At 42.2% G+C, this 10,185-nt stretch overlaps 2 protein-coding genes across 2 annotated transcripts in view; both read left to right on the top strand.

Annotated features, from left to right (window-relative positions):
* Positions 1 to 5,632, top strand: part of LOC118425950 (replication factor C subunit 5-like) — a 10,370-nt gene extending 4,738 nt beyond the window's left edge. Inside the window, exons 6-12 of the mRNA XM_035835121.1 lie at positions 361 to 457; positions 952 to 1,014; positions 1,937 to 2,018; positions 2,663 to 2,792; positions 3,221 to 3,298; positions 4,019 to 4,073; positions 5,214 to 5,632. Coding sequence (XP_035691014.1) covers positions 361 to 457; positions 952 to 1,014; positions 1,937 to 2,018; positions 2,663 to 2,792; positions 3,221 to 3,298; positions 4,019 to 4,073; positions 5,214 to 5,307 — 599 coding nt within the window. The 3' untranslated portion in view covers positions 5,308 to 5,632. The remainder of the gene's footprint in view (positions 1 to 360; positions 458 to 951; positions 1,015 to 1,936; positions 2,019 to 2,662; positions 2,793 to 3,220; positions 3,299 to 4,018; positions 4,074 to 5,213) is intronic.
* Positions 5,633 to 6,488: 856 nt separating this feature from the next.
* The window catches only part of LOC118425387 (peripheral-type benzodiazepine receptor-associated protein 1-like), a 52,020-nt gene continuing 48,323 nt past the window's right edge, over positions 6,489 to 10,185 (top strand). The window contains exons 1-2 of the mRNA XM_035834195.1: positions 6,489 to 6,645; positions 9,649 to 10,183. Of these exons, the coding sequence (XP_035690088.1) occupies positions 9,875 to 10,183 (309 nt within the window). The 5' untranslated portion in view covers positions 6,489 to 6,645; positions 9,649 to 9,874. The remainder of the gene's footprint in view (positions 6,646 to 9,648; positions 10,184 to 10,185) is intronic.

The raw sequence follows: 10,185 nt of genomic DNA, 5'->3' as shown, positions 1-10,185 counted from the left end.
CACGGTTCTGTCTCATCTGTAACTACCTAAGTAAAGGGGTGAAGTCTGCCATCCCTGATAGTCTAAGTAAAGGGGTGAAGTCTGCCATCCCTGATTGTCCTGTTGTGTTTGTCCAGTTATGGAGAAGTTCACAGAGAACACCAGGTTCTGCCTCATCTGTAACTACCTAAGTAAAGGGGTGAAGTCTGCCATCCCTGATTGTCTAAGTAAAGGGGTGAAGTCTGCCATCCCTGATTGTCCTGTTGTGTTTGTCCAGTTATGGAGAAGTTTACAGAGAACACGCGGTTCTGTCTCATCTGTAACTACCTAAGTAAAGGGGTGAAGTCTGCCATCCCTGATTGTCCTGTTGTGTTTGTCCAGTTATGGAGAAGTTTACAGAGAACACACGGTTCTGCCTCATCTGTAACTACCTGTCCAAGATCATCCCTGCTATCCAGTCCAGGTGCACCAGGTTCAGGTAAGCTGTGCTAGGAAGTCACACCTGTAGAACACCTGCCAAAGCTGCATGTGTATAAGTTAACACTTGTCAAAGCTACATTCACAGAATAAGCCTAAGTATAGGATCCAGATATCTCATATGGAAAATGTGTGTCTCAAGTTTTCACTGTGTATCTTACAAAGGAATGATGTGGCATATGTGATGTTTACATGTATGTTGCACATAGGAATCATATATCTTTTTTTTCTTTTTAAAAAAAAAAATATTTATTGTATTTTGAATAAACAGAAATAACAGAAGAATACATAATGACAATAGAGATGGAGACAATAACTGAGACAAAACATAAACATAAGCCACGGACCCAAAAATAGATAACAATAAGGAATCATATATCTTAGTTGAAGGTGTATCTACCCTGTGTCTTACATAGGGATTGTTTATATTCAATGGGAACTATGTGCCTTACATGCATCTGTACATGATAAACTTCATCTGTATTCTGTGCCCAGGTTCGGCCCGCTTGGTGTGGATCAGATGTTGCCCAGACTGGAGCACGTCATCCAGGAAGAAAAGTGAGGTTTACTGAAGCATGTGTTGGTGCAAAACAAACAAACAAACAAACAAACAAACAAAGCCGGGCAGGAACAATGGCTAGTGGCATTGCCGGGGCTATTCAGGAGCCCATGTAGTTAAATCTGTCATTTTAAGGAATAGGGTAGTTGGCTCGGGTAGTTGCCATGGCTCCTGCTTTAAATTCATCTCCATCCCCCCATTATTCTGGAGCCTATATTGTCAAATTTCCTTGTCAAATCTGTCATTTTATCCTCAGGAATCTACATTTCCGTCTATTTCATTGTCTATCTATTTTTTTTGGGGTGTCAATAGTGACCTCTTTGCCATGAACTGACGACTACACGAATATATGTTATCAATGTATTAGGCCTAGGAAGAAAATGTTGTGTTTCCTGTTTCAGTCTTGAAAAAAATAGGGTAGGTAGGAAGGGACTATTTTGTATAGAAATTAGTTTTAGACATGCCATAGGGGCATGTTTGGGCATGACGCACCCGCCATGACACATGAGTCAGGGTAGAAGGAACCCCTTGCATCCTTGATCGGAAGACGGAGACGGAAACTCCAAACAACAAATCTGCATCTGCTGGGGCCGTCTTACACGTTGCATACAGTTGCCCCTGTGAGATTTAGTGCTGCAGTAGACGAGAGGGTGGAGAAGGGAGTGCACACCCCTCCTTCACCTTAAAAACCCACGTGCAGGCCAGGCAGACGGGTCGCCTTAAACCCGTCCGCCTACCATTGTCTTCCAAGACAGACAGTTTTAGACAACTTTAGCTTATTTCCCCCTCCTGTTAGATAAGACCACTGGTATTGAAGTGAAGTGACAGTACTGTTGTTCCAGAGTCGACGAAACGTAAAGTAAGACTACTGGGATTTAAGTGATGTTATAGTACTTCAACAGTTGTGTTGTGTTATTCCAGCGTGGATGTAACAGAAGATGGGAAGAAAGCGATCCTTCAGCTGGCTAACGGAGACATGAGACGAGTCTTAAACATCCTGCAGGTCAGACTCTTCTTAAGAACTTCCTTAAGAAGCTTGTAGGCATGATGATAGATACTGTAAATGCAGAAATGTTCGCGGTGGATTAATGTTCGCGGTTTTCGCGGCGACCACTTCACCGCGAACTTAGATCCACCGCAAAAAATTTTTCTATTGTGGTATTAGGCTGCAGTCTATGGTGTAACCGCGAAATTAAATCCACCGCGAAAAGTCCCTTTTCCCGCTACCACGAAATTAAATCCCTGCGAACTTAAATGCATTTACAGTAATGCATGGATAAATACATGTAAATACAAATGATAAGTCACGGGTGCTAAGAAGTTGATATTGCTTACCCTGTCAAACCTTGTTTGATCTTTCAAGTCCAAAATAGTGATTTGTTTATTCATTCACTGATCTTTAGAGTGGCTCCTTTGCTTTGTAGACAACATGGACAAATCCAACTAAAAATAAGTGTGTTAGAAAGGTAAAAATTCAATGCCTTGCTCATGTCCATTGGTCAATGCCTGCCATCTTGAATTTAGCTTATTTGCAAATGTTAATTAGGTAAAGGCACAATTGTGGACCTTGATTAACCGATGCGGCCATCACATAGTTTTCACCTTTACTCTGGCCTCAATCCTGATGTCTTCTTTCCTTTATTGCAGAGCACATCGATGGCCCACGATGTTGTGGACGAGGACAACGTTTACCTGGTCACCGGACAGCCGCTTCGATCTGACATCGCTAACATCGTTAACTGGATGCTTAACGAGAATTTCACAACAGCTTATAACAGTATCCTTTTAGTTTGAAAGTTCATCTGTGGTGTAGAAATTATAAAGCAAGATGTCAGTTTCAAGTTCACAGAATCTAGATCTGGACTCCCATGTGGCAGATTTCTCATTTCTGATAAAGACTGGAGTCGGACTTAGACGGTTGAAAATCTGGGTCCAATTTTTGTGTCCATTTTGTTACTGAACATTGTAATATGTATGTACGTGTCTTTTTTACTTTTTTTCTGCCACATTCATGTTGATAAAAAAATCCCTTCCTTATCATGCAGAATATTTTTGGTTGTTTTGCATTTTATCTATTTTCTTTAACATTTTTATTCCTAAATTTATACTTTCGTGCTTCTATTATACATTTACTAAGTGTCCTTTTGACTTTACTCTTTCACTGTCATCATGTCTTTAAGAAAACCCTTCCTTAACACTGCCCAGACATCTTTCAGCTGAAGGTGCTGAAGGGTTTGGCTCTGCAGGACATCCTGACGGAGGTGCACCTGTTCGTGCACAGAAGTAAGCAGATGTTGTTGTTGTTGTTGTTGTTGTTCCTGACGGAGGTGCATCTGTTCGTGCACAGAAGTAAGCAGATGTTGTTGTTGTTGTTGTTGTTGTTCCTGACGGAGGTGCACCTGTTCGTGTACAGAAGTAAGCTGGCACCGGATGGTGTTGTTGTTGTTGTTGTTGTTCCTGACAGAGGTGCATCTGTTCGTGCACAGAAGTAAGTGGGCAAGGAAATGGATAGATGGATAAATGGTTGAATTAGTCGACAAATGAACGAATGAATGAATGGTTGGTTCATTGAATGGATGGATGGATGGATGCAATAAAGAATGAAAATGAATGATAATGGGTAAGTATGCAGACAGATGAATGAATGACTGAATGAATGACTGAATGAATGAATGAATAAATGAATGAATGAATGAATGAATGAATGAATGAATGAATGACTAATATATGGATCAATGCAAAACCAAATTATCCTCATTTTTATGAGTCAATTGGATGAATGAGTGAATGAGTGAATTGTAATTGGATGAGTGAGACATTGGATGGAAGGACGGTTGGATGGATGGATAACAGTGAAAGGATGAATGAATGAATGAACGAATGAATGGGAAAATGGATGGATGAGTGATTGTAAGAATTGGGGGATGGACGGATGAAATATAAAATATATCATGATGTTTATTGTGTACAATTGCTGATTGTTTATTTGTTTGTTTACCCCAGTTGATTTCCCGATGGCTGTGAAGATGGTTCTGTTGCAGAAGATGGCAGATGTGGAGTAAGTTGTGCTTACCTTGTTGTATCTTCAGCAAATTGTGATGAACTAGAAAACCAATGAGCAGTTTGACATAGTACCGTGGTACAAACTTTTAAGGTTTGAATATGTTAAGTTTTTTTTCCTGCCCATTTTTTCCTTGATTTCCCCAAAACCTTTATCCAAAATATTTGTTGCGTGGATTTTTACCCAGACTAGAAATTTTACCTCAAAGTGTGGCTTTACCAAATTAATGTTGCCTAGTTACACAGGGCCAGATGGCGCTATGTCTTCCTGTTGCTTCAAACGAGGCCCAAAAGAGGACTGAGTGTAGCCTGGGTACCATCTGTTTTCTACCGGTGCTCCTTACACTCGCTACCCCTAAAAAATATGCGAGTGTAAGGAACCCCGGTAGAATACGCAGGGGTGCCTAAGCATTTGCGTGAACCCTATGAAATTCGTACGAATATTATGTGATACACACGAATCACTATGCGAAAACGCAGAATACTATGAAATTCGCACGAATCACTATGCGAAATCGTACGAATTTTATGAAATTTGCACGAATCACTATGTGACACACACGAGCCTTATGTGATTTGCACGATCCTTATGCAAAAACGGCGGCCGGGAGGAGGCATGATTTTGAGCGTTTCTACCCGAGATATTTATATTTCAAGGCATGGAATGGACATTTACCGTCGCAAAGATGTATTTGATAGCCTGTGAGCTACTGTTTAGCTTCATTTCGGCGTGTTACATCGTATTTTCAGTCGCCGAAGCGGCGAAGCCGCCATCTTGAAAATCCCGCTCCGTTTGTCATGTGACCCCGCCAGTGGTTGCGCAATTTCGCATAAGGATCGTGCAAATCACATAAGGTTCGTGTGTGTCACATAGTGATTCGTGCGAATTTCATAATATTCGTGCGTTTTTGCATAGTGATTCGTGCGAATTTCATAATATTCGTGCGTTTTTGCATAGTGATTCGTGTGTATCACATAATATTCGTACGAATTTCATAGGGTTCGTGCAAATGCTTAGGCACCCCTGATACGGATGGTACCCAGGCTAGACTGAGAGGGTGTTTTGTAGATAGAAGTAGATTGAACTGTGTCCATTTACAGTATTGTCCGCTGACAGTTGTGTGTTGTCTGTTTGCAGGTACCGATTGTCGGCAGGAACCAACGAGAAACTCCAGCTCAGTTCCGTGATCGCAGCTTTCCAGGTGGTCAGGAACGTGGCAGCGCAGGCGTAAACAACAACAACAAACAAGACAATAAACAAACAACAACAAGCCTCAACTTCAAGGCTCTTGGAAAGAACAGACGATGTTCTAGTGTGCAAAATGTATATACAATACATGTATAACGCTGTTTAGAGTAACACATTTGGAAAGATTCACCTTGTTATGAAAGCCTAATTGAATCGTACTGATTGATATTAACATTATGAATGACATCCTGTTATCATTGCTCTCATGATTGTACTGTGTCAGTCTTTTTTTTCAGACTTATCAGCACTTATACATGTATATGCTTAAAGATTTTGTATTGATATCAATAAAAATCATCCTTACCCTCTGTACTGTTTGTGCTTTGCTTTTGAGGAGGGGGGTAACCAAGACAAGGGCTTATCAACATGAAATGAAATTATGAAGTTTCTGACCTTGAGAGAAAAGATGATGTTTCCGACCTCTCCATGTAACCTGACATTGACCCTGCGGTGGCCTTCGGGCATAATTAAGTGGAGACCAGTTTGTCTGCACTCTCACTTTCACACGTGTAACGTTACAAGACTGACATGGCACGTGCAGGGACACTTGCTCCTGTGTCACACACCTGATCAGGCTGGCTTCCCAAGGAGCTGTAGGCCATAGAATAGTAGAGTTTTCTTTTACACAACCAGTTAACATTACCTGCTGACTTTTGATGTCTGTCAGACATCTTCTTCAGAGCTTCTAACTGGAGTTCTGCTTCTCTCTGCTATATATTGTGTTCTTGCTGGAAAAGTGAGACGTAACGTTATATATCGGCTACAGTGAGGCGAGAAGTTAGAAGCACTGAGGAGGATGTCATAGGTATGGAAACGTCAGCAGGTAATATTAACTGGTTATGTAAAAGAAAACTCTACTATCCTGTGACCTACCAACCTGATGAAATTACTTTCAGGAGGTTGTAGGGCTATTAAACCTCTCGTCCAAATATTCCTATGGAGTCCAAAAAATGATAATGAATCATAAGTGTTCTCTTTGACTTACCCTCAACTGTCTAGTCATGGTAGCACTCTAAGCGATGACTGTAACAACAGCAAACACGATACCACCACTAAAGTTAAAGAATTACGGTACTTTACTCTCTAACATCTGCTTGAAGATAACCTAGCGAGCTTGACCAGCAGTACAGCAGCGCCTCCCGCGTGCTTCTATTGCACTGCAGCCCTGACGTCATGATTGCTGCAGTACCATACCTGCCCTGAGGCGGCGCTGCTGCACGGTGACCCGGATGACCTGCGTCCTGCAGTTAAAAGTTGTGTCTTTGTGGTGAATCTCTCCGTACAACCGCCCAAACCGGCTTACTACGGCGCCAATATACAGGTTTGTAGCGGTTCACGTTACCTACAGGGTATATTAAGTGTTATAGGGTCTTATGAAGACCAGAAATGCCCCAAGATGCGCCGAAAAGACAGTGTCTTGTGCGTTGTTGAAAGGGACAGTCGTGTGTCAACACTGGAGACTTAATTTTTGGTGACCAACGCTAACAAGTGGTTCCGATACTTTCCTCAGGAGTACGGGAGTAAATACCGTTTCCACGGACTGTACAGGGGGTCAGGAGTACAGAACTGTGGATGACAGAGTTCTAACTGTTTGTATAGAGCCGAAAACACTGCATATTCAACAGTGCATGTCGTGGCTTAGCGAAGTTTGGCGCTAATTTCCACGTTACCAGATTGTAGCTAAGTTCGTGTAATGTTAATGTTCACGGGGCGGTTCTGTGGATGTTTCTAGCAGGTTGTTACAGTTTTTATCTCTCCCAGGGACTTTTGACAACAGTTTAGCTAACTGTTAACCAGTCTCTAACACGTGTACATGTAAATATAGACTATGAATAGTATGATCATCGATATACTGCCGTTACCGGCTGTGATTTGAAATGCAACAGTGTTATTTTTATAGACACGCTCCGTTTGAGTTTTAAATAGACTGGGAGAAATCAAAAAGCTCTCGTTAACAGACCTGTTGGTGAAAGGTCCTTACAGAAATAGAGTAACTCCTTAAAGTTTAAACACAGGATCAACTTACCTGCGATTTTCTTGTATTTTTTAATGCCAAGTTGCTACAACTGCCCCCCCCCCCAACCCTATTTTAATATTTATTTATTTATTTGTTAATCTTTGTAATATTTATGTAATAACGTACTGTAAATGCAGAAATGTTCGCGGTGGATTAATGTTCGCGGTTTTTGCGGTGACCACTTCACCGCGAACTTACAACCACCGCGAACATTTTTCTATCGCTGTGGCTATTGACACACTCAGTGTGCCCATAGCCAAACAGGCTATTGACACACCGAGATGCCAGTCAGCCAATCAGAGCTTGTAACATGCCTTTCCGGCAATATTTTACACAAGCAATAGTTGATTAGACATTGTTCGGAAGATTAGACATTGGAATCTTGGAATCTTGGAATGAACGGACGTATTCAAGTTATGCCCTACATCTGGATACCTAATAATACAGCCTTCATAGTGTATGTATGACGTAGCGTAGTGGATAGAGCGTTGACCCGGGAATTCATGATACCAGCTCCGACCCGGCTCGAGTCCGCTCCGGAGTTTTTTTAATTTGTTTTTTTTTCAATTTTTCTTGTCCCTTTTTAAACATCCATTTGATATAAGAATATTTTATATATAAACAACTTTTAAAGTTTCTGTTAACAATATAAACCAAAAATAACACTGACCACAAAACATGTCATAATTTTCGGCCGTGTGGTTCCGGCGCTATCGGCAGCGACTCGGAAGAATATTTCTTTCACATTAAAAATAATGGAGGTAAAACAACAACTATAACTTCGCTTCCTTAGTGATATAAGTTTTGAGGCCGAAAATTCTCCAATATGGCAGGAATTCGTCGGTAAACACAGCTGAAAACGTGTTCCTAACCGATCCAACATGGCTGCCATGATCACATGCGGTGACAGTAAAACTAGCACCCTATATGATAGCAGATTCCGATGTTTAAAATTGTGCCGTAAACACGTGAAAAAGATCGTATTTTGGGTTGATAATGGACACAGGATGCCATTTGTATTTTTCAGAGTGTTAGTGGTTTCTATCACTGGGTGTGTCGATAGCCTAACAGGCTATCGACACACTCAGTGTGCCAATAGCCTAAACAGGCTATCGACACACTCAGTGTGTCAATAGCCTGTTTGGCTATTGACACACTGGGTGTGTCAATAGCCTCGCTCATCTTTTCTATTATGATATTAGACTGCAGTCTATGGTGTTACCGCGAACTTAAATCCACCGCGAAAAGTCCCTTTTCCCGCTACCGCGAAATTAAATCCCCGCGAACTTAAATGCATTTACAGTAACTTCAACAAAATGTAGTCCAGTGTCACGGCAGTCATCTTCAATGTGAATGTGGAATTGTGGAACCCAAACGTAAATACAGTAAAAGAAACAAAAACACCATAAATGAGGGTCTGCATGGGGGTATCGCCAAGTCTGAATTCAGAAGAACCCACAATGTATTATGCTAAAATCAAAGAAGGCAATCAACGTTACACACAATCTAGTAGCCTCGCTACGATCGAATCTATGAATGATACGGCTTTCTAGATACGATTTACAAGAGGCTCAAATGAAAATAGGCTCCCTACGCCTTACGGAAAAGAGCATGTAGACCCTCATTAAGGGCCAATTTTTTCTACCCTACCCCAAGGGAGAATGGCATTGGTTTTGGCTCGTCTGTCTATCTACACAACTGTCTGTCTATGTTTTTGTTTACTGTAGTTATTGCCACATGATTTGATGACACAAGGATTTTCATTAAATATTTCACATGTAAGAATCAGATTTAACAGTGCAAAAAATAATGCAAACTTCAGTAAATACATCCTGGTACACCATAGATCTGTATCTGCCCCATATCCGTGTTGTTCCACTGTGTATCCGCCCTGCGGTCTAGCCTGCGAATTCTATCCAGTTGCAGAGATTGACTAATGTCTTTGAATATTGTACTAGTAGATAAGTCTCTTTGCATTAGCTCAACATCCGTCGGTGAAAACTGTGCTGAATGAAAAGCAGCCCCAACTGTTGTGTTGTAATGTCGACGAAGGTTAGACATTCAGATAATTAAGTTAAGGCACTCGTCGGTCTCGCAGGACCATGAGTATTACATCCAGGTAAGTTATGCCATAAAGCAGTTAGTAAAGCAACTGGATATGATCCACAATCGTATCCAATTGCTTGTCATAAGTAACTGCTTTTTGGTGCGAGTTTTGTAATTTTAGTAAAAACAAATTTGCAAGTCTCTGTATTACTGTAACACTAACACAGTTTATTAAATATCTGTGATTTCCCGCTTCTTCAGGTGCGAGCTCATACGTACATTCAAGCTACAAAGGACTGGATGCTTCAGTTTGCCTGTTCCCATCATGCCATCTGCTGAGGTGGTGTTCTAGGAGCTGCTTCGAACAGAGATTCAGAGTCATTCAGACCGGTTTGTTGTTCCGACATTCATCATGACGCCCAGGTATACTTGACTGTACGGTTGTCATGACTACCGCGGCCTGTAGCGGACGCAGCGCCGGTACCGCATGAACCACGGGGCCATGCGGTTGGACAGAGAGCCGGCCCGATACAACCGTACGTCGGACGCCGCCGCCATGTCCCGCGAGCGGCGCCGGGGCGGCGCGAGAACCGCGGGAACTTCGTCGGACGTGGAGCGGCAGCTGGCGGCGCTCCAGAGCGAGGTGGCGACCTTGAAGAAGGACAAAGGTCGTATGGAGCAGCTGCTGTACCGGAGGGCAGTAGACGAGGCCACACGGTCCCCGTCCCCTCCGCAACACGACACGGAGGATCGCAACAAGTGGGAGAAATGGGCGTGGCGACAGAGACACCAGAAGGT

The sequence above is a fragment of the Branchiostoma floridae genome, chromosome 11 (genome assembly GCF_000003815.2).
Source record: "Branchiostoma floridae strain S238N-H82 chromosome 11, Bfl_VNyyK, whole genome shotgun sequence".
In the NCBI taxonomy this organism is placed as follows: domain Eukaryota; kingdom Metazoa; phylum Chordata; class Leptocardii; order Amphioxiformes; family Branchiostomatidae; genus Branchiostoma; species Branchiostoma floridae.
This window is presented reverse-complemented; position numbering and strand designations above follow the sequence as displayed.